Genomic DNA, 23572 nt, shown 5'->3' on the forward strand with positions numbered 1-23572 from the left:
ATTAATCGGGTATTTTCGGTGGCCGCGGCAGGCAGGCAGATAATTATATCCGGAAATTTGACTTTTCGCTCGTATTTTTCTGGATTTTCGGAGATTCGAGTGGTTTCGGCTATTCGGCTGCTATTTTCCCGGTACGTGTGTGTGGGAATTCACTAATTAGGCATAATGGAACCTTTTTGTGGAGTTCCCCTCGGTTAGGGTTGAGGATTTAGACGCTTTACGATGGTTGGCAACTGAAGATTATATAATAGCGGAATGATTTTGATGGGCCAGCGTCTAAACATTTTGGCTTGTTTCCTGGGAAATTCCCGGACAAATTACCAATAAATCGTAAGTCCCCCAACTAGAAGCGGTGATTGGGAAAATTTTCAATCAGATAAAGTAAATAAAACTGGTTTTTGATCTAGGCGATTTATTGACATTTATTTATAAAATACTATGCCTTATTAACCCCAAATTGTTTAGATTATAAATTATGTAGATGGTTGATTTGATGAATTGAAAATTCATAGAACAACAAATTAAGTTTAGAATAGTTGACGTAAAATCGTAAATGAGGTTCAAAAAGATTTAAATGGTTCACATTAGTTTTCTAAACAAATACCATTTTATATAAATAATTTTTGATTGAAAATAAAGTATGAATACAACAAATATCTGACAAAAACAAAACCGATATGGTACAAAAAATACTTTATACAACACAACGGATTCAAATACCTTCACGATACTGTTGTTTAAACATTGTCTCAAATATATTTTTAACGAATAAATTCTGAAAAGTAAAATTAACTAATACGAGTTCTTAGTTGGTAGTTTTTTCTTCAATTTTTTTTTAAAGTGATTTGCTAAAAACACAATGTCAGTTCATAGATTCTCTTCAAACTTCACCAAAAAGGAAATACATTTACAAGCAATAATACAAAGATATTCTCCTCCCCTCTTTGAATCAACAAGTAAAAATATTTCAAAAATTGCCGACAGTTCCCATTCCCATTTCCCAGGGTCCATTACCCGATATTTTCCCAGATCGAGAGAAAACCCAGAGAATAACCCAAGAGAGGGCGATGAAAAATCCAGAGCGCAGAGTCAAGGCGCTCTTCCAAACATTTTCCATTTATTTTTGTTTTTGTACTTTGCAGCCGCCGTTGCCGCTCGAGGAAATCGAAATCCCCCGCCGCCGCCGCCTGACGTCATACCTGCGCTGCCCCGCAGCTTCCGCCATTGGGAGCAAGCGAGACGGCCGTATGAGGGCGTGCGAACGGGACGACGATAGGCCGGCGGCGGCGAATGGCCGTCGAGCAGTCGCAAAATGTCAATTTGAGCAATGGCCGGAAGGATCGTGCGTCAGTTGCGTTCCGTGAGTGCGTGCGAGCAGATCGATCCACCAAGACGCGGGCGTGAAAAAAGATACAATATCTATCAGTTCGGAAACATAAGACTAAGCTGCAGCCAATTCTAACATAAGAAGTGATTTGGTAACACCTGAAACATCACCAAATGATGAGCGCTCGCTCGGTGTCGCCCAAAGTGCTGCTGGACATTAGCTACAAGCCCACGCTGCCCAACATCATGGAGCTGCAGCACAATGTGATCAAGCTGATCCAGGTGGAGCAGCAGGCCTACATGCAGTCGGGCTACCAGCTGCAGCAGCAACACCTCCAGACCCACCAGCAGCAACATCAGCACCAGCAGCAGCAGCAGCAGCCCCAGTACGCCCCCTTGCCCTCGGAGTATGCGGCCTACGGGATCACGGAACTGGAGGACACCGACTACAACATACCCAGCAACGAGGTCCTCAGCACCAGCAGCAATCAGAGCGCCCAGAGTGCCAGCCTGGAGCTGAACAACAACAACACCAGCAGCAACACCACAAATGCTTTCGAGTCCCAGAATGGAGGCGGTGGAGGATCCGCCTGGAACGAGCACGGCAAGCGGGCCCGGAGCAGTGGGGACTACGACTGCCAGAACGGAGGATCCCTGGCCATGCAGCCCGAGCACAAGAAGCTAATCCACCAGCAACATCAGCAGCAACAGCAGCAGCAGCAGCAACACATCTACGTGGATTACCTGCCCACCACCGTGGACGAGGTGGCCTCGGCCCAGTCCTGCCCAGGAGTCCAGAGCACCTGCACCTCCCCGCACTCGCACTTCGAGTTTCCCGACGAGGAGCTGCCCGAGCACAAGGCCCAGGTCTTCCTGCCACTCTACCAGAACCAGCAGCAGTCGCAACAGCAGCAATCGCAACAGCAGCAACACCAACAGAATCACGCCCAGATGCACTTCCAAAACGCCTATAGACAGAGCTTCGAGGGCTACGAGCCGGCCAACTCCCTGAACGGCAGTGCCTATTCCAGCTCGGATCGGGACGACATGGAGTACGCCCGCCACAATGCCCTGAATTCCGTGAGCGATCTCAATGGAGGCGTCATGTCGCCCGCCTGTTTGGCCGATGATGGCAGTGCTGGGAGCCTGCTGGACGGATCGGATGCCGGCGGAAAGGCCTTCCGGAAGCCACGGCGGCGTCTGAAGAGGAAGCCCAGCAAGACGGAGGAGGCGGACGAGTTCAGCAACCAGCGGGTGATGGCCAACGTGAGGGAGCGCCAGCGCACCCAGAGCCTCAACGACGCCTTCAAGTCCCTGCAGCAGATCATCCCCACGCTCCCGAGCGACAAGCTCAGCAAGATCCAGACCCTCAAACTGGCCACAAGGTAAGATGTCTTCCCAGAAAGTTTCCAAAAACAGGAGTCCTGAAGTTAGGAATTGAAAATGAAAATGGAAATTAATGTGATTTGGTGATGTGGAAAGGTTTACTTTCATATCCATTTAAAACACAGCTTTATCATCCTATATTATTTCCAAAAAGTCCTTTCATGATTTTCCACATTATTTCAAAACATAAGGAATTATAAGGATTTTTTTTGTAAAATCTATTACGTTTTTTATAAAATCCTTTACCGAATTTCCATAACAGGCCAAAGGATTGTAATAGATTTCTATATTTACTTTATAAAATGTAGATTTTTAACACCTTGTTTTGATAGTAACTTTTATTGATCCCCTGTAATTTAATACTTTTTTTCTTTTAAAAATCCCTAAAAATATAGAAACAATTCGAAAAGGATCCCTTATGATAATCAAATCTCCTTTTATCGTAACCCGAAACTAACCAAGGATCCCTCTCTTCACCTACAGATACATCGACTTCCTGTGCCGCATGCTCAGCTCGAGCGATATATCCCTGCTGAAGGCCTTGGAGGCCCAGGGATCCCCCTCGGCCTACGGATCGGCCAGCTCGCTCCTGAGTGCCGCCGCCAATGGAGCCGAGGCCGATCTCAAGTGCCTGCGCAAGGCCAACGGAGCACCCATCATCCCGCCCGAGAAGCTGAGCTACCTCTTCGGCGTGTGGCGCATGGAGGGCGATGCCCAGCACCAGAAGGCATAGCACCGGATCGGGACACTATATACGCAGTGATTATATGTGCCAAGGATCCAGGAGGGCTTCCAGCAACCAGCAGCAACTATCGTGTGAATTCCAGAGCCCCGCCGCTCTCACTCTTCAATTCTCTGTCACTCTTTCCATATATACGTGTGTCGCTTATATAAGTCTAAACCTACGATTAAAACCTATTTAATTTTATAGTCTAAACTAAATTAATTGTAAAAACAAGAAACAAGCCAAGAAACAAAGAAAGAAAAGCCATGAACAAAACCAGTCGCCATTTTGCATTTTTTCGTTTCTCCCCCTCTATATCTGTGGTATATCTCCGCTCATTTCGTTCCGATGTGGTTTTGGATCGTCCCCTCCACTAAATTGGGCGCGAAAATGTCTTCGCTGGGGGGGTCGGGCCCCGGTTTGAAACTTTTTGTCTTATAGAGCGAAGACAATCGAAGCGACGTCGACATACTTAGAGCGTAACGTCATTCCGCCGACAGATGGACTGTATGTACACATAATATCTGCGAGATACACATTGCATCCTATAGATGCTCGGTGTTCATGGGAAGGCAGACGGCAGCGCGATGGAGCAACACATCCACATCCGGTTGATTTATGTTCAAAAGCATAAAAACTGTTTACAAAGTATACCAGCCACCGAATATATAAACCGAGCAAAGTATTTATGTCGCCAAAATGCGTGCTTAAAATGCTCATAATTAGCCCAGTCAGATAATTTAGTCGCCGTTCTTGGGGAACTGGAACTGAAACTGAACTGGACCCGTCCTCATCAAAGACTTCGAATATCTCGTTCATAGTTGTTGACTTAATTGCTTTTTAAATGACAGCTCTCGGTGCGCGAGAGTGCTCAACGCTCTACATACATTGTGCGCAGCTTATTTTGGATCTTCTTGAAGATCTGCACACATTTTGTGAGGATACAAATATAGATTTGTATTTGGATCTGGTTAAATTAGCATATCGCATGCATGTTGACAGGTTGCCGTTCGTGGGCCGGGGAGTACTCATTTGGAAAGTGTTAGAACTTATTAGGGGACGGTATCATGGAGATTATCTCAGATAATGCGACATCATACTTGAGAAAGGATAGGGGGAAAGTAGGGAAATTATCCACTTAGACCCCTTTTTTTTGTTTGATCACTTCACACATCGACCAAAGAATTGGTAATGTTTTTGAATGATTTATTTCGTGCCAATTGATTTACTTTTCTTGGAAAAAAATGAGTATGCCTTGGGAATTTAATTCTTTATCATTCATAAAAAATCGTTGGTTATGTTTCCAAGTAAAATAATAATAAAAACTCGCTTAAGAAGGATCTCCCTGATCCACACCCATTTAGATATTAAATTCTATATTTAACACAATGCTTTTCCTTTATTTTATTAATTGTGGCATTTATCATTATTCCTAGTTCAGTAAAGTTACATTTTCTTAGTTAAAATTTAAATACTTAAAACCATTTTACAAAACTCGTTTCTAAATAAAGGAGTATGCAAGGAATTATATTTTCTATTTTCAATAGGAAATCAATTGTCCAAAAACACAGAAATCAAAAGCATGCTTTTGAGAATCGGCTTGTTTTTCTATCCCATGTTTGTCCAAATATTCCATTAATCAAGGCGATGGCTAGCTGGCCCAACAGATCAATAAACCCGAATCACCATTTTATTTTTCTGGCAATAGTCGTATAACGAACACAGAATTTCCAAAGAATTTCCGCATCTAATTAAGGCGGAAAACTATATGGTACATAAATGAAAGAGAAATCAGGGAAATAGAAGGAGACAGAGACGCGTTTCAAGAACAATTGATTTATACGAGTATTGGTTGCCAGAACGCCCATTTTCGGAGCCTGATGAATGAATCCGAGTAGCAGAGGCCCAAATATAAATGGTAGATCCCAAATTTGAACTGGCGGCGCCTATTCCTCTTCCCTCCGAGAGTCAGCGAGGGCATTGAAAATCGTGGCAAGGGACCCGGAAAAATCCTGGCATTGTTTTCATTTCATTTGCGAGTCGACTCGAGTCCTCTCGCCCACACATGTGTTGGGAAAATAGTACGAAATCGGTTTGTCCCCTGGCATGAGGTCCTTTTCGCTGCGCAGCGAGATTTGCAGTCCTTAGGCGCATAGCACATGCCATTGATTACCATGTGTGGGAATCAGCCTTGCGAAAAAGAATAACTTAGCTAAAATCACACATTAAGAGGCAATGTCCTTGCTGGGACCTCGCTCGTCCTGCGGCGAGCCCATCCACCCTCGGCACGTTCTAAATTTAGCTACAGCATTTATGATCCCCTGACATTTGAGCCGCTCTTCCAGCACTTTTTTGAGAAGCCCCTGGCATTACTTACAAATATTTGAAAAGGAAGGAGAGTGGTGGGTTCTGAGCAGGGGGCGTTGACAGTTTTGTGTCTCCCGTTTTTAGGTAGCTATGAATTTCCTTCTTGGGATCCTCAAGGTGGTTCCCCCCTCATATCTTTTCTATGGGGGCTGAACTAAAGCAATGTTCAGAGGAAATTCTACGCGGTAAGTGCAATAAGTGAAACTAATACTTCAGCCATAGTTTTCGTTAGATTTTTGATGCAGGCTTTGAGTAAGGCATCTTATTTCTTAGGGGAAAATGTTATAGATGCTGTTAAACAAGTGCTTATATTTGGTTAATTCGAAAGTATATCATAATTAAGTAAGCAAATTAATTTCATTATATGGTTAAAGACATACAAGGGACAAACATCCTAAGCCGATTGTTGTTCCATTCGTATAACCCCTTTCTTTAACCTTAAATGTTCACAAAAATCTTTCTTTGAAATCCTTATGTATCAGTTAATCAAAAGGCGAATAAATAGTTTCACCAAAATGCAACACAAGCTACTTTTATTGTTCCAACGAATTCTTGGCAAATTTCAGAAATGTGAACAACCCGCTTACAGCCATGAATTCGCATTCCTGTCCGAGATCCCCTAGCCATTCCCAGACGGGCAGATGACCGTGTCCGTGTCCATGTTAAAGTCAAAACGGTGTGTCCAAAAATTATACGAAGCGTTTCCGATTTCAAAGTAAAACCAGACAGACAGACGAGAGGAAGCCGAAACGGAAGCGATTTCGCTGGCCACTCGGAGATCGCGATGCATTGTTGTGACCCATTCGCAGACTCATTTGTGACCCGCTGATTGATTGCCAGTGGGAGGCTGGGTGCCCCCTGCCCCAGTCCTAAACGCATGGGCGTAGGTATCATCGGTTGTTGCGGGGAGAGGTAAAATATTAAAACTATTTATAAGGAAATTAAATTTATATCCATTCATATAACAGTTTTAAGATGCAATTCAGGTATATTTGTCATTATATTAAGATTATTCAAATCTTATTCAAATTATATTTTGATTGATATTTTTTAAGAAATCTTCACTGTGATGATCTCAGGACGAAATCCTTAAAACATTTCTTATTTTCCCTTGGAACACTATGCTTATTTTTTCGCCCCCTTGCCACTCCCATGTCATGGATTTCCCCAGACCCATCTCGACACCCCTATTCCTGGGGAAAACATCTGGTTCACGCAACGCTTGCACCGACAACCGAGTATGCAAACTGCTCAACGGCTCAAGTAATTAAAATCATCGATATATGTGCGGAGGTGCTGCCTGCATTTTCGAGTGCATTTGGCCAATCAATCAGCGATCAAAGCTCATAGATGCTCCGGCGGATGGGACTGCGAAGGGGCGAGGGGTCGAACCCTGACTAATGGCCACCGATGATGAAGTCGGCCGATCTGTCCATCAGCAACAATAACAAAAAGCCCAGCTAATGTACTGGCTGTGCATCTACAAGATACATATTAATGCGTACGTAAATGTTTGTTTATGGCCTAGCTGGGTGCTTCGGTGTGTGTGTGTGTGGAAGTTCATAAAAAGACAAGTGAATACGACTTTAGCTTCTGTCATTCGACTACTAGTTTCTCTCTAATGATTAAGTTGTTGTAAAACACATTCCCATTTTTTAATATTTTTTATAAATCTGGTAAGTATCTCGAAGTGGCATGTTGAAATTTCCAAGTTAAAATGCTTCTAATGTTTAAGTATTCCAAACAAATTATATTATGTAAAAATATATTGATATATTTGATATTCCCGAAACTATAATTAACAAATTAAAATATACTTTTATCAATTAAATAAAAACATTTTCTTGAAATTAATCAGAACTCTTTTAATTATTTGTAAATAATTCTTCTTTTCCCATCGAATCTGTATAACTGTATCTTTCTCTTTTATTATATTCAATTTTAAATTTCCAACCTTTTATTAATATATTAAATAATTGGTTGCCCACAGAGGATACACCCCATATTTCAGTAGCACTTGCAGGGTATTCGAGCAGAAGTAATTGCTCGGAGGCGTGAAAAAAGGGGTAGCAGAGGCCGATCGCTACTGCGGACATCTCGCTCCGACTCTCAGTCATCCGCCCCGTTGCCACCCCCATTTGGGATCCGATTCTGGACGGAGTGACGGACGGCTGTGCCTCGCATCGGTCGCATAAATATTTTGCTTTTATATTTTTTCAGCCGAAGATGCGCACAGCACATAAAAAGCGAGTTGCTCACAGCCATACATACCCACACACCCCGACTGTAGTTGTCTATAAACAAAAAACAATCCATAAAAAAGCCCAACGACGACGGCGGTCGACATCCAAAAAGGAACATCCCGGGCAGCAACAACAAAGGCAAAGGAGGGAAAACCAAACCAAACTTTTGTTTATTTACATAAAAACATTTTAGTGACTTGGCCCGCAGGCAAAACTGTTGACTTCCCCCCACTCCACAAAGGGGTCCCTAAAATTCAGGAAGTAAGGAGAACGCTTTCTCAACTGCAGGTCAAAATGTGATCAAAGATAGAACCGATAAAGGTCCAAGATCTGAGGCTCAGATACAAAGATAAAATGTATAAACTATGGGATTGGCTTAGGACAAGTTATTTGCGAAATATGTAAGATTATAAATGTAGTTAAGTACTTAAGATTACTCCTTAAAAGTTTAAAAATCCCTTAATATTTTTAAGATGTTGTAAGCAGTAGAAGAATAATACTTTGGTAACAAACTTAAAATTTTAAGTATATACCTTTATGTATTACCTTCCGAATTATTTTAGTGGTGTGCAGGGGACAACAAAAGAGTAATGACGGGGAATCAAAGGAATCAAAATGGTGAATTCCTTGTTCTGGGAACCCGATCATCTCTGATGTAAACGCTTGACACTTTGCGCCAAGATCTCGACTTACCCCTAGTCCTCCCTCCCCGCGTTCCCCTTTGGCCAACCGCAGCCGGCAGAAGCAACATCTGGCGAAAGGGAAAAGATTAATTTCTGACAGCGCGGGAGCGTCCCCAAAGGCGGGCATACATACGGAAATATAGACATATAGACGATGAAGAGCAAGATTCCTGGGCGGCAAACATACAACCAAAACCAATTAGGCGGCAGAAAGTCGGAGGATGATGTACCCTTTAGGTCAAAGTTAGATAGAATATATTTACTTAGAAATCATATACTTTTTCAGTAAGACCATCAACTCGAAATTTAATCATATATCCCACGTATATTAATGATTTGTATGATATGATAGAGTTATAATTTAATTTAAACCCATATTATGTTTTTATTTACAATCCCTTTTAAATTAAAATAAAATATATTACCTAAGTCCCTAAACTATAATATATTTGCAAAAACAAGGCATTGTTATATATATTATTTTTACCCATTTAATCCCTAAGGACTAACCTACCCAATATACCCCAAATAAACGGTTCAATGGCGAAAAATTATTCATGCCACCGCTGATGGATATGAACATCGATGTCGAAGTTGAAGCGAGAGTTTTCCACGCCGCGCTTTTCACGGTCGCCTCCATCAGTCCGGACGTAACACAATACGCCATATAAAGTCGGAGGAGAAAGTATACACACATCTCCTTGGATTTGCGCTAGTCTCAGTCGGAGGAGGCGACAGTGCGTCTCTAGAACTAATCATTAGACCCATAAAACATCGCCTTGAAATCGAATTCCTCCATTTCGGGGCTTAGTCGCACTCTCGAGGGACTGCTTCTTGGGTTCCTCTTTAGTACTTCATTATGGACGCCCTAACGATGTTGTTTTAATGATCTCAAAGACTCGACAAGAATCCACTTGACAAAATCCCCAAGAAGCCGGCCGAGCAGGCAGCTCCCTTCTCAAGTGCCGCAGGCGGAGGGCGAAGGGCAGGCCCCGAAGGGTAGAACATATTCCGAACTATATAAAGGCAGTGCGCGGCATATATAAACCGAGTATGTGCGACTGCATTTTTTGCACAGACACTTTATGTCTCCGGTTGGGCATGTGTGAAAAAGACCATTGAATGTCGGGCATATCTTTGGAGCCTTGTTATGGGCACCTCGGGGCGCGAAGGGGGTGCGACGAGCTGTTGATTGGCGGGAACTATAAAACTTGTAGAGCAGGGACTGCCAGGCGTTGCCATTTTAGAGATTGTGCCGACAGATATGAATTATGTTGTACAGGTAGGTAAATGGACCGCGAAATTATGATCGCGAAGAAGGACAGTGCAACTTTGTAGGGAGCTGTAAAATAGATTTTGTAGTATTCAAATACCTTCTCTTACCTAAAACGAATATAATAATAAATAGTTTAACAATTTTAAAAAAATAATAATAACACCAGTACGTTTAACTAATGGTTCGATTGCTTTAGATACTTACAATATATATTTTTCAACAATTCACTTTGTTCGAACACCAAAACAAATATAGATACATATAAAGACCCAGTAAGCCCCTTCAGATATTCAAGCTGATTGTTCGGATAATTACAAGATCAGATTTGTACCTGTGACCTGAACTCTGCCTCTCTGTGGGGAGATACTTATCATGATTCACTTGTTATTTTCCCAAGTCGAAGCTCAGACAATTATAACCTCTGACGAGCTTTGGGTTCGTGTACGAGTGTAATTAGAACTATTAAGATGAACGAGAGTCTTGTTAAGAGGGTTCTCCTATAATATGACATCACGGTATTAAAGCTCTTTGAATATCAATACCAGCTTTTAGTTAATAGACTGGAACTTCCAGCTACCTAAGATCAGCTACGATCCAAGCAATTGGAGCTATAAACCCAGAATGGGTCGATGCTTCGATACGAATTACAGCTTTGTATTTAAAGATGCTGAATGCATGCTTAAAGTGCCTCATGCACAGTTGTTATTTGACCAAAAACCTTCACCACAGACAGCCCAAATTTGTTTGGCAACACCCAATTGACCCAGTTCCTCAGATCCAAGCCCCCGCCTGGCTCTACAGATCTGTATTTCTCAGTCCCACAGACTGTTTATAACAATTTAGCAGAGTCATGGCGAGCGATCTGAGCTAAAGAAATCAACATGCAAAATTATATTTAATAAACGGTTTGCGTTGCACTTGCCAGGGAGTTTTCGAGTTTCGGGCAGGGGCAAGAGGTCGGCATAGGGGTAACGCATCAATTGCTGGTACGAAAATACATGTACATGGGCACAGACGTACTTTGTTAGTGCACGGAAAGAAAAGATTGGGATGAAACCAAGAAAAAAATAGAAAACAATTTGCATATTAAGGTACGGCCTTTTGTTTTCGATTTAAAATGACTATTTAATTTATTATATATTTTTTTAACTTTATTTTTTAATACGTGATAACTATGAAATAAATACTAAGATTATCTTAAAAATTTGAAATTAGTTTGGAATGGTTTTGTAGTTTTGTAAATTTGTTTGTGGGAAAATTGCACTTATGGATAGACAATTTTTCTAAAAGGTCTTTTCAATTTATAAATATATATTCAGGTTTCGCAGTATAAAATACTCTTCGTATAGCTGGGAAAGCTTAAAGAAATGCAAACGACTAAAGCTAAATTTAGCATAAATATATATTTTTTTTCCGATTTCTCGCAGTGCATACATAGAAAGAAATGCGAGGGAAGGAATCGCGAAACTGAGGGCAACAGCCACAAAGAGAGTACGAAGTGAGACACGTGTTTTGAATTAAATGCGCGCTGCACCGCGCGCGACCCGCCCCCAGCGGCACCCCACTCGCCTCCCACAGCGCCACCCCCTACTCCCTCCCATTATGGCCACATTCTTGACGCTCCGTGGTTGTTGACATGTTAATGGCCACAAAGGAAACGCGCTTAAGAGGCAGGGCAAATAAGACAATACACATGTTGCATGCGGCGCAATCACGTGCAAACACACAGCGAAAACAGAATCGCAACTGGCAATTCCAGCGGACCAGCAGCAACAGCAGCGGCAGCGGCACTTTGCTAACTTGGCTCAGAAGCCGAGCTCCGACCCGAAGCTTGGCTCTTTGTGTGTCAGTGTGTATCTGTGTTTTCCGATTTTTGCGCCGGCGACCTGTTGCCACCGACGTCGGCGGCGGCAGAGCCCCGGCAGCGACGGCTGCAGAGGCAGTTAGCTTTTTGGGCGCAGTTGATGAACGAAGCTGTTGGCCGAAAGACGCGACCGGCTTAAACTCCGATTTAAACTGCCGCCTGACGAAAAAGAAATACCTGGAAAAAAAGTAAAAAATCTTTAAAAGTACTTAAGTATTCCTTAATGATAATTCAAGTTTTAGCTGAACTTCCATAAAATAAAGTCTTTATAAGTCGAACTTGTTTCATGTGGAGTGCAAAATGATAACTTAAGTGTATAGCTCAAAGCTTAATAACTGAAATTATAAAGTGGCAAATTGTGGATAATTTTCTTTCAAGCAACTTCAATAAAAATGTTATCATAATCTATTTTTGCAGTTCTTCAACTTTTAAAATTTAAATAAAAATCCAAAGTTATAACTCTAAACCACCACTAAAAGTCCCTGATCTAAAAATGCAAATTAAATTCAATTAAAGTTTTAAATATATTTAAGTTTAATAACATCATAAAGCTCCAGAATGCTACCTTAATATGCCACTAAATCTTTTCATCTTCCAAATAAATCTCTTTCGTTTCTATTTGTGCGTGCAATATATCCATTAAGTTAATAGAGTGCGCAGCAATTTCAACCGCAATTTGATCGCATCCCACATCTCATCGCGTACATCTTAATCCCCTGAAAGTTCCGAGCTTGGGAAGTGGGACCCACAAAAGGCCATGAAATCCAACAAAGGAAAGGAGAAGATTTCAGTGAAAGTGATGAAGCGTCGCCAACATCCGCATCTCTTAATGATCTCTGCCGATCTTATGTGTTTATCCATATGTGTGCCACAAAAAAACCGAAAGAAACCACTATAACAACAGCCGTCAAACTAAATGTTTGCATGTGCAAAATGTTGTAAAAAAATAATTTGCAACACGAGGACTGGAATTTAAGTTTTGAGCCGCAGGCTGAGAAAAAGCCATGTTTATGCATTGGCAAATTAGTGAACAAGGCGAAAGGGAATGGGTTAAGCTTATTTAAATAAATTATTGTTTGACATAACAGCCATTAACTAGGCAACACAAATCATTTAGAGCTTTTCGCTATTTAAATTTGATTTCTCCTAGCTAATTTGCCGTTAAATGCATGAGAATTTAATGCATGTTTGCCAACAATTAAATTTTACGAATTGTTTTGTGTATATAATTTGGGGTTATCACCTATCACTATAAAAATAATTACATTAAAAATATGGGAGGATATTAAAGAAAATTAACAAGTAAGCCTGTTACCTAGACCAAATATATTCAACTATAAAAGTGTTAATTTGCTCGTTCCAATTCACATCATCGTATTTTAGTTCAAACGGTTAGAAATCAATTACGTCTTGAAATGACCTTAAACGTTTTCGGCTTGAATCCGTAAACTCGTTAAAAGTAAACAAATGCCACTTCCTGTTCAAATGCAGACACCTTCCTCCAGCCCAAGCCCACTTCCTCAACTCTAGGCCCAGTTTAATTGTCTTCGCCATTAAGTGAGTTACCATACATTAACGGCTTTATGGCCCACCTGGAACTTCACTTGACTCAACTCTTGCCATTCGTCGCGCATAAACAGCCGCATCAGACCCCAAAAGCCCAAAACTCACCTTGGGCTCGCAAACACACTGTCGTCGCTTGCCGAACTAAAAAACTGAAAATGAAAAGTAAGAAAAACGTCGCAGCATCATTCAAACCGCGTCAAAAAAGCAATTTTTCTCCATCTTTTCTGCGGTGACACTTGTGCACTACAATTGCAAGTTCCCCACATCGTTGTATCTGCTTTTCTCTTTGTGCCTTTTGTCTGCCCCTTCCGACTGCTGCACGTCGCCTAATTACCCATAATTTCGCTTCGAAAGTGCACTGGGAAAAAGTACCACTTATTACTAGAAAGGTGCGCTAGGAGTGCGAAAGAGATGGAGATGTGCATGCAGCAAATCGACTGTTCCCGATCTTGCTTTTTTGCTTATAACTTTTGAATGAATAGTCCGAATAAAACAACATTTGGGCAAGAGGAGGGTATTGATAATCAATATAAAACTCTTCTACGAGTAATAGATAAAAAAGTCTTTGAATTCAATTTAATTTATTTTTTAATTTTAATTTTTTAAAGAATTTTGTAGTCTTAATAGGAATATCAGAGTTTTAAGAACAGCATAAATCGAAAGATCTTAAAATTAGGTATTGTTATTTGAACTTTGAATATATATCAAGTATATATTTTATTAATTTTTTACCAATAACAACACATAGAAATTTTAAATCTTCTTCCATGTGTAGCCATCGAGAGACCACAATAAAAACCACCTGAAACGACGGAGTTAATTGAAGACCCAACCGAGCCGGACTGCAAACCACATCACTTCACAGCCCCTGTGGATGTGCTGTTAAATCCGAAATCAGTAAAATGTGCACCGCTGGCGCTGCGGCTGATGATGGTGGTGCTGCCACGGGTGGCGCTACTACAGGTGGTGCTGACACTGCGGATAATGGTGGCTCTGCGGCCGCCCCAAGTTCGGCGGCCTTGAACCCCCCACAGGTAAATACACATCGCATACCCATCCACTCGCACGAGTGTGGTCAAAATACATATGGTTTTCGGTTTTCGCGCTTGATTCGCTTTGTTGTGCTCACTAGGTGGGTCGTCATCCCCGTCCCCGCCCCTCGTCATCGAGCTGAGCCTTATCTGACAACACAATAATACTCACGTTGCCATCAAAAGCAAGCATCTACGAAAGCCGCAGAAAAAACCGAAACCAGTTTACTTTTGGCCTGTTGACTTTAACCGGGACTAGGTCTGGGTCTTGGGTATTATGCGATCGGTCATCTGTTCAGATAAAGCTCATAATCAGGTTTTATACGAAAGATTATTGCAGCCCAAACTATGTCTTCTCGTTGAGTTGGTCCGAAAAAATTTGAAAGTCAAGATCAGGGTGAATTCAAATGGCTGTTAATGGAGGTTATTAAAATGAGCTCGGTTCGTGGGGGGAATACGTTTTTATAGAACTAGTTTTAGTGCACTTCACGACACAATATATCTAGCATCTGATTGAAGTAGTTTATGGAGGATATACTTCTTTAAAGACCCTGTTTTAGGGCTCGACAAGATAATAACTTAGGTTATTAGAAAGTGAAAATGACCTATATATATTTTAGAAAACCAATATATCTTTCTCATCATACAGTCTACGATTTATGATTTATTTGTAGAACTTCCAGCTAATTTAAAGAAGAATAATAGGTGATTAGGTTAGGGGAGTCCCCTTTAAAATCGATCAGTTTGCTTTTACGAGGAACCGTCACACCTTCTGAAAATTCAATGTTACAATACTTCCCCGAACCAACTGTCAGTCGCCTAGGAAAAACCCCAAAACAAACCGATAGACGGCTGAACCATTCAAGCGCCAAGGGTCGAGAGAGTCGAGCAAAGGTTTGCCTACCATGATGACGGGCAGCGATAACGATCCGTTGGTAGAAGACGGTGGTCTGAGGGTCCCCCAGCACCGACTGACCATTTGGCACAAGGTAATGGGCAGTCCCTGCAGACCCCACATCCCCATATACAGAACTATTCATACCGTGTGCATAACTAGATCGTGTTCTTTATGCTGGGACTGATCTCGGCGCTGACCATATGCGTTCTGATCCGATTGTCGAACCGATTGGCCTCCGACGCCGAGAAAAAGGCTCTGATGCACTTCCGCGAGCTCTCCTCCGGTCGCAATGCCCACCGATTTGGCCACTAGATCTTGCTCATCCTCACACCACTTATATTTTTTGTGTGTTTGCCTTTTTCACTGTTTTGGTTGTTTGTTTGCAAATTGCCTAAATAAAGTGCTAATTGATCGATGCGGAATAAGTTATGGGGCAGCTGTGGCTGGAGTGCAAATTAAACAACAAGCAATTAGCTGAAGATCAGGAAAAGCTTTGAATAAACCTCATCGGGAGGGGTCAGGGTGGGGGTCATTCTATTTGTCATCCAACACCCGTATCGCGCGGGCTTACGCGGCGTATGAGCGATGCGGCGGAACTGTCTGTCTCTAGAGTGACATTATACACACATTTCTATTATCGTATTTTGCCTCTTGATTTGTTTATAAGGTGTCTTAAAATTGTCGGAGGTTTCCTTATTTGCCATTTTAATTAGGAAAACACCTAAATTCATTTTATCATCACATCAAACGTCAATTTAATCTGGTTTAATCTACCTTTATTTATAGTATAAGGTTCTATTCCATTTTCTAGGTCACCATTACCATTGATTCTCCGGAAACCCTAAAACCATCGAAGAAGTGCAACTTTCGGAGTCGTCTTCAGTGGGTTCTAGCCCCCATCCTAACTGCTGTCACCGGCCTGATCCTCTATTACCAAGGACCTTGGTATGGAGTGGCTACCTTATATGCCAGTTTGGTGGCCACTTTGCTGGTGCGTCCAGGGTGGAGATGGTTCTACATAGCAGCGGTCACCACTCCCCGAGACACTGTGTAAGCAAATATTTTATTAGAAATATATATTTAACTCTAAGAAGTATTATGAGCAAATAAATTTACTGAATACTTGTGAGTAAATATTTTATTGCATATCCCGCAGGGCCCTCTTCGCCTACATCCGCGTGTTGATGTTCATCAAGCGGCAGGAGCGGAAGAACCTGAACATAGGGGACATCTTCGAGGCGAACGTGGCCCGGCAGCCGGACAAGCTGGCCATCGTCAGCGAGTCCCAGCAGTGGACCTTCCGGCAGGTGAACGAGCACTCCAACCGGGTGGCCAATGTGTTCCACAGCCATGGCTACAAGAAGGGCGACGTGGTGGGCCTGCTGCTGGAGAACCGCGCTGAGTTCGTGGCCACCTGGCTGGGTCTCTCCAAGATCGGGGTGATCACGCCGCTGATAAACACGAATCTCCGGGGGGCCTCCCTGCAGCACAGCATCGTGGTGGGTCAGTGCACGGCGGTCATCTACGGGGCCAGTTTTCGCTCCGCCGTGATGGACATAGCCAAGGATCTGCCCGCCCACGTGGGTCTGTATCAGTTCAACGACGAGCCCTCACAGGAAATGGTGGCCTCGGAGGGCCTCAGCCAGGGATTGGCCCAGCAGTTGAACGGTCTCCTGGAGACGGCGGCCAAGGATAAGGTGGCCGCTGGTGCCTCTCGAGCGGATCATCATGACAAGCTAGTCTACATCTACACTTCGGGGACCACGGGACTACCCAAGGCAGCCGTCATCACGCATTCGCGGTAAGGTTCTCCATTTAAAAATGTAATCCCCTCCTGAAAAGCGACTTCTATTCCTTTAGGTACTTCTTCATCGCTGCGGGCATCCACTACACTCTGGGTTTCAAGGACCAGGATGTGTTCTACACACCCTTACCCCTTTATCACACTGCTGGCGGAGTGATGAGCATGGGTCAGGCCCTGCTCTTTGGCTCCACGGTGGTCATCAGGAAGAAATTCAGTGCCTCCGGCTACTTTTCGGACTGCGCACGCTTCCAGTGCACGGTAGTACTCGTGATCCGTGATCCAAAAACCCATTTTTAAACAATTCCATATCCCCAGGTTGGGCAGTACATTGGTGAGATGTGTCGCTACATCCTGGCCACTCCAGCGGCTCCTCACGATCGGAAGCACCAGGTGCGCATGGTGTTCGGCAACGGATTGCGGCCACAGATTTGGCCGCAGTTCGTGGAGCGTTTCGGGATCCAGAAAGTGGGCGAATTCTACGGAGCCACCGAGGGCAATGCCAACATCATGAACAACGACAGCACGGTGGGAGCCATTGGCTTCGTCTCCCGGATACTGCCGCAGATCTATCCGATATCGATCATCAAAGCAGATCCCCACACGGGAGAGCCCTTGAGGAACAGCCAGGGACTGTGCGAGAGATGTGAGCCCGATGAGCCGGGCGTCTTCATAGGCAAGATTGTGAGGGGCAATCCCTGCCGGGAGTTCCTGGGCTACGTTGACCAGAAGGCCTCCTCCAAGAAGGTGGTCCACGATGTCTTCGCCAAGGGCGACATGGCCTTCATCTCGGGCGATCTGCTGGTGGCCGACGAGCGGGGCTATCTGTACTTCAGGGATCGCACCGGCGACACCTTCCGCTGGAAGGGTGAGAACGTGTCCACCAGCGAGGTGGAGGCGCAGCTCAGCAATCTGGCTGGCTACAAGGACGTGATCGTGTACGGCGTGAGCATACCCCACACGGAGGGAAGGGCCGGAATGGCGGCCATCTACGATCCTGCCCGCGAGGTGAAGGTCAGCCAGCTGGGCGAGGAGCTGGCCAAATCCCTGCCCACCTATGCGCGGCCGCAGTTCCTGAGATTCCTGCGCAGAATCGACCTCACGGGCACCTTCAAGCTGCGCAAAGTGGAGCTCCAGCAGCAGGGCTTCAATCCGGAGCTCATCGAGGACGAGCTCTTCTACGTGCAACCGGATGGCGCCTATGCTCCGCTCACCCTATCCGTATACGAAAGGATTCTGCGGAACGAGCTGCGCTTCTAGAACCCCGCGACTTCTCTCTCGGAGAAGAAGGGAAGTCAAGACTGTGCCTAGTGTGTAGTAAGCAGGATTTCGGTTGGGTAAAAACCGAGGTTCCACTATTTTTAGTTTCGGTAATGTGGTTTATTGTGCTGCCAATAAAAAGCATTAACAAAGGAAATTTACCTTTCTTTGAATAATTGTCATATCTTATTGTAATTATTTTTTACGTGATAAGCATTTGGACAATAATATTCATTGTTAATTAACTTCATATTTAAAAACATAATAAAAGCATTTATATCAAATTGTTCATATGGGCTGATTCTAAAAAACGAAATTTTCTAAAATTATTTACCATAGAATTCAAGACATTTTTATAATGAATTGCTTTAAATGATAATGGGATCACATTCTTCAAGTAATTTCCTTTTTGTAGGAGGCAATTTAATTCAATCGCAGTTGTATTTGATTAGTTTTGTAATTTATTGTGCTATTATTAAATAACTTTAAAAAAGGAAACTTACAATTGAAAGAGCATCATTAGCCACAGAGAAGGAGCAATTAGAAAATCTAATATCCGGATTCCACTTCCAGTTCCAATCAAATGCTATTTGCTTATGTTACAGTATTCAATATAACTAGCAGCTTGCTGGATCTTACATAGTATATAAGAGTAAGAGCTGATAGTTTTATGAAGAACTGAAAGATGCAAACTACGCAAATCCAGACTTGACTATGATTTGGTCGTGGAAACCGGGTCGTATAAAATACTTTCAGCAGTCTTTAAAGCGATCTTTGCTCAATCCTTGGGCGGCACATCCTTGTTGAGCTCGGCCCGCTTCCGCTGCTCCATGCGCTCCTCCACCTGGTCCAGCCGGTCGCTCATCGCGTCCAGGGAGCTGAGGAGGCCCGCCTGGATCTCGCCGTAGCGCTTCATGGCCAAAACGAGGCTCTCCTCGATGAGCTCGCTCTGCTGGGCGTACTCGCCGTTGTTCTGGGTGATGCCCTTCAGCTGCTCCAGGCACTCGGCGGGAATGCTGCGGAAGTACTCCGCGCCCAGGGCCGGCTCCAGCTGCTTAATCCTCTCCAGCTGCTCGGCCTGGGCGTGCAGCTCGGGGGCCACGGCATGCAGGTAGACCTCCTTGGAGCGCACCTGCTGCTGCTCCTCGAGGAAGTTGGGGTCCAGGTACTTCTCCAGCTCGCCCGATCTCTTCACACACTGCTGCAGTGGAACACTGCCCGTGGTGGCTTCGCCCAGGAGGGCGTGAGCGGAGCACAGGGCGTCGACCACGCCCTCACCCGGCTCCGAGTCCTGCACGGGACCCAGTACTCGCGTCAGGGCATCGATGCGCTTCTCCAGAATGTCCAGGGCCTCCATTTTTCGCCGGATTTCTCTTTATTTTGTTTGGTTGCAGGAATGATGTCAGCCTCTAGGAAATATACTAATTAATACCACATTTATTAATTAAAAGATACCAAAAAGTATACTTAAGGTGTGTGTACTCGCTAACGGGAAGGTGACCTCGCTAGGCATCTGATGGGTACACACTGGCCGGGGTCGGATATTAACCCTTAGGTGGGTTCTTCAAACAATTTTAAATACCTACATTTATAACGATCTTTATATAGGTTTTTTAGATAATCTGTTAATCTGTTAATGCTTTGTAGTAATAAAAATAAAATAAACAAAGACCACTCTCATAATTATGCAACTATTTACTTAGTTTCTTTAAACTAAATCGGGTATTTACTATACAGTTTAAAAATCTCTTTCTCTGGATCAGCAACTCCTTCTACAGCTTAAAATTCTCGAGGGACAGCCGCTCCGCATCCTTGTTGATCTGCGCCAGACTGTCCTCGGAGATGATGCGCACGTCGGTCTCCGGATCATCGCCTGCCGAATCATCCAGCACGCACAGCAGCCCGTCGTTCTCCAAGTAGGGAAAGAAGAACTCCGGCTTGTCCCAGCTGGCCTTGTCTCCGATGCCGCAGTGCTGCTCCTGCGCCATGTGCTCCACCAGCAGCTCCTGCTCATCGAACTGCAGGTCACAGGTCACGCAACGCAGCAAGCACATCTGGCGGCGCAGGTAGTTTACCACCTTGACGCGCTGGTAGAAGTTCAGCGAGCTGGTGGCCTTGTCGAAGTCCAGGCGATGGGCACCGACCATGTGGTCCTTGAGGGCGGCAAAGTTGTGCCCCGGATGGGGGCAGTACAGGCACTTAATCGCACTCGGCTCACCGTCTGCCGCCCAGTCCGACCAGTCGGAATCATGCTCGCCATCCGAGTCCGGACGGGCAAAGTGCTTGTCAAAGTCCACGCTGCCGGTTTCGGGATCAGCGACCGTCGACACAGATGCGGTCTCCTGTCTTCGTTTCGAGTGGTGCTGCTGCTTCCGGGGTGTTGGACCCGCAGGTCCACGATTGTAGTTAATGAGGAAGTACTTGTCGTACTCCCTTCTGTTCGGATTGATCCGCTTGTGTCCCTTCTTGCGCATGTGCTCCTTGAGCGTGGGCCGATCCCTGAAGATCTTCTCGCAGTACAGGCACATCAACCGGTTGAGGTTCTCCTCCAGGTGATCGAGCAGCTCGTCGACGTAGACCAGCTTCTCCGGCTTGCCCACCAGCAGGAAGTGCTTGTCGAACAGGTGGTCCAGGTAGTCGGCCCGCAGTCCCTTGATCACTGTCCTGCAGAAGAGGCACTCCTTGCTGAAATTCCTGTCTGTTAGCTCGAATTGGTGGCGCTCGAGGGCCTCACTCAGGCGCTTCTCCTTCAGCCTGCGTCGCAGCTCGTAGTCCTGGGGCAGGATATCGCACAGGAGGTAGTACTTCTCGTTCCTGGCATACTTCCCATCGGGCAGTTGATCCAGAAACATGGTGGTGCAATATTGCTCGAATTCATGGGCTAAATTGGGGGAATCGTCAATTGAAAGTGCATTTACTGGGTGGGGGTACTCCTACCCTGAAACTCCTTCTCCCAGTACTGCAGGTAGTCCTCCAGCAGGGCTATGTCCTCCACATCGGCTATGACCAGGCGGTGCTCTAGGTACAAGTGCGCCAGGCAGTCGTCTCTGTCGGCGGGAAATATGTAAACCTTGTCGCACTTCAGGCATTTAATGGCCGTATTGGCCGAGGGCTTGAGTGGCGGACTAGGTTTGGTACCCACTGGGGGGCAATCCTCCCCAGAAACAGCCACCTCGTGCTCCATTCCGCGGTGTTTACGTTCTGCTCCTAGAATTAGTAGGACCGTTCGGGTGTAGGCAAAAAATACTGCAGTATATGATCAAATATGCTCTACACTGAACAAAATTGTTAACAAAAATCTAACAAAATATAAATGTTTGAAAAGAAATATTTAAAAAATTGTACAGGAAATGATTTTATCTTGAAAATTTTAAATATTTTTATATTTAAATATTATAATTTAAAAACATTTCTTAGTTTTCAACTTTTTATTTATTAAAAAAAAGGGTGTGCGAAATTATAATTTCTCTCTAAATTAGATACGGACTATACCATTTTAAAGACTGTTCCTGGCTGGAGTGGTTTTATCTAATTTGATAATCTCGTAATTGTGTCCACGATCCATGGTGTATAGTGCGTGACATTTGTGTAGACAAGTAGTGCACCTGAAGTAGAGCATTTCGAAGATCCATAGCTAGCCAAACCGATCTGGAAATTCAGGGTCTTGCCCCCGTAAGCGAACTCTGCGGATAGCAGGTTTCCCAAGCGCCACTTGCAGGTGTCAACCGTGTTACTGCCAACACATATCTCGGATTGATCTGCGTGCTTGCCATATTTTAACGTACAATGCGATCGATTGGTATTGTACAGAATGGCCTTAAGTAGTATTTCCCCCGATTGATTATTTGCACTTAGATCGTGTCCCCATCCGGTGGAGTTAAAGCTTGAGCCGGGTGGCAGGTGCTCATCGACGAGGAGACAGATCGGCCTTACATAATCTAAGGAAGGGGCGTGAATATGGTTCTTGAAAGCGAGCCATTTAGTTACCTGAATATACAACGCCACTCTTCATTCGAAGCAGGCCGATGTTGGAACTCTTTTGCCCCACGTCGAAAGCTGAATGAACTATTTTCATGTCGACAGAAATTACATATTGCCTTGGTACGCACAAGCCCGAAAAACAATCTGGACCCGGCTCTTCAACTAAGAAGTCGCCCAGGTGCACATACATTTCTTCTAAGGATATGCAATGCGCCGCAGTCAGAACAAACCCTTAAGAAACAACAACCTAGTTAGGAACTGAATCACTCAACAATTTGTAATACATACGTGAGGTGATAAGCGTACCGCCAAACTCAAAGCCATAGGTTTTATTCAAGACTTTCACCATCCAGGGATTCTCGTATATACCTATAGTTGGAGCATGGTCAGGGTTTGATGTTCCACAATCGCTGTCAAGCAAAAAGGCCGATCCTCCTTTGGTGCCGACAAACAGGCAGACTGCAACTCCCAAAAGAAAGACCTTCATCGTTATACGGAGACTGAATGACTTTCTCCTGAGACACCGGTATATATACGAGTTGGCCAGTCCTATCAACGGGGTGTCAAAAGGTCAGTACGCAAATAAGAATTCCCACGAATCCAATATATGTATTCTATACCCAAATTGCTTTTAAATCTCTTGTTTCTAATGCTCGGAATTCTTATCTTTCGGCTAACCTCAAGGCTATTAAACATTTCTTTATGCCAGAAAAAGCCATAACTTATTAAAACGTAAAGGTTATTTTGAATAATCATTTCTTTTAATCTTTTAATAGTAATAAAAATATAATAATTTCAATCAGTAGTTTCCAACGCACGAAAGGAGACGTTTCCGACCCCATAAAGTAAATATATTCTTGATCAGCATCGCTAGACGAGTCGATCTAGCCATGTCCGTCTGTCCGTCCGTTTCTACGCAAACCAGTCTCTCCAGGAATAGTCGGTATAACAAGTTTTACAAAATTATATCTTTGTTGTTTTTAAACATATAGCATAGAATGCTTGGTAATACACTTTTTTGATTAGTTCTGAATTTTGACTTTAATTTTATCAAAATCGGACGACTATATCATACAGCTGTCATGGTGGAAAAATAAAATGAAACTATTTAAAGCTTCAGAGTCGGGAATATCCTTTTTTAGTTGTCAAAAAAACGGCAACAATCC

The 23572-nt window shown here is 43.9% G+C and overlaps 5 protein-coding genes across 7 annotated transcripts; 2 read left to right on the forward strand and 3 right to left on the reverse strand.

Moving 5' to 3' along the window:
* The first annotated feature begins 1366 nt into the window (after positions 1-1366).
* LOC108022174 (protein twist) lies at positions 1367-3715 on the forward strand. Its single transcript, XM_017091018.3, has 2 exons — positions 1367-2711; positions 3196-3715. Exons 1-2 carry the CDS (start codon positions 1501-1503, stop codon positions 3443-3445), a joined length of 1461 nt encoding a protein of 486 aa, XP_016946507.1. The 5' UTR covers positions 1367-1500; the 3' UTR covers positions 3446-3715.
* Positions 3716-11951: 8236 nt separating this feature from the next.
* Positions 11952-18582, forward strand: LOC108023048 (long-chain fatty acid transport protein 1). 3 transcript variants are annotated; one of them, XM_044091998.2, is made up of 6 exons: positions 11952-12057; positions 14211-14469; positions 16176-16414; positions 16521-17165; positions 17225-17426; positions 17484-18582. In XM_044091998.2, the coding sequence occupies exons 2-6, from the start codon at positions 14338-14340 to the stop codon at positions 18423-18425; spliced, it is 2160 nt and encodes a 719-aa protein (XP_043947933.1). In that variant the 5' UTR covers positions 11952-12057; positions 14211-14337; the 3' UTR covers positions 18426-18582. The 3 variants fall into 3 exon arrangements, with proteins under 3 accessions (XP_043947933.1, XP_016947780.1, XP_016947781.1); XM_017092291.3 differs by lacking the exons at positions 11952-12057; positions 14211-14469 and adding an exon at positions 15224-15455; XM_017092292.3 differs by lacking the exons at positions 11952-12057; positions 14211-14469; positions 16176-16414; ... (1 more) ...; positions 17225-17426; positions 17484-18582 and adding exons at positions 15225-15455; positions 15524-15779.
* Positions 18583-18863: 281 nt separating this feature from the next.
* Positions 18864-19837, reverse strand: LOC108022215 (uncharacterized). The gene has a single exon (XM_017091069.3). It carries the CDS (start codon positions 19780-19782, stop codon positions 19204-19206), a length of 579 nt encoding a protein of 192 aa, XP_016946558.1. The 5' UTR covers positions 19783-19837; the 3' UTR covers positions 18864-19203.
* A 263-nt stretch (positions 19838-20100) lies between these two features.
* LOC108022168 (zinc finger protein 277) lies at positions 20101-21648 on the reverse strand. The gene is made up of 2 exons (XM_017091012.3): positions 21363-21648; positions 20101-21306 (listed from the first exon to the last, which is right to left on the reverse strand). Exons 1-2 carry the CDS (start codon positions 21607-21609, stop codon positions 20198-20200), a joined length of 1356 nt encoding a protein of 451 aa, XP_016946501.1. The 5' UTR covers positions 21610-21648; the 3' UTR covers positions 20101-20197.
* Positions 21649-21876: 228 nt separating this feature from the next.
* On the reverse strand, positions 21877-22950 carry LOC108022135 (spaetzle-processing enzyme-like). The gene is made up of 3 exons (XM_017090977.3): positions 22695-22950; positions 22413-22637; positions 21877-22363 (listed from the first exon to the last, which is right to left on the reverse strand). The coding sequence occupies exons 1-3, from the start codon at positions 22891-22893 to the stop codon at positions 21954-21956; spliced, it is 834 nt and encodes a 277-aa protein (XP_016946466.1). The 5' UTR covers positions 22894-22950; the 3' UTR covers positions 21877-21953.
* Between the last annotated feature and the right edge of the window lie 622 nt (positions 22951-23572).

This window comes from Drosophila biarmipes, chromosome 2R (genome assembly GCF_025231255.1).
Source record: "Drosophila biarmipes strain raj3 chromosome 2R, RU_DBia_V1.1, whole genome shotgun sequence".
Taxonomy (NCBI): domain Eukaryota; kingdom Metazoa; phylum Arthropoda; class Insecta; order Diptera; family Drosophilidae; genus Drosophila; species Drosophila biarmipes.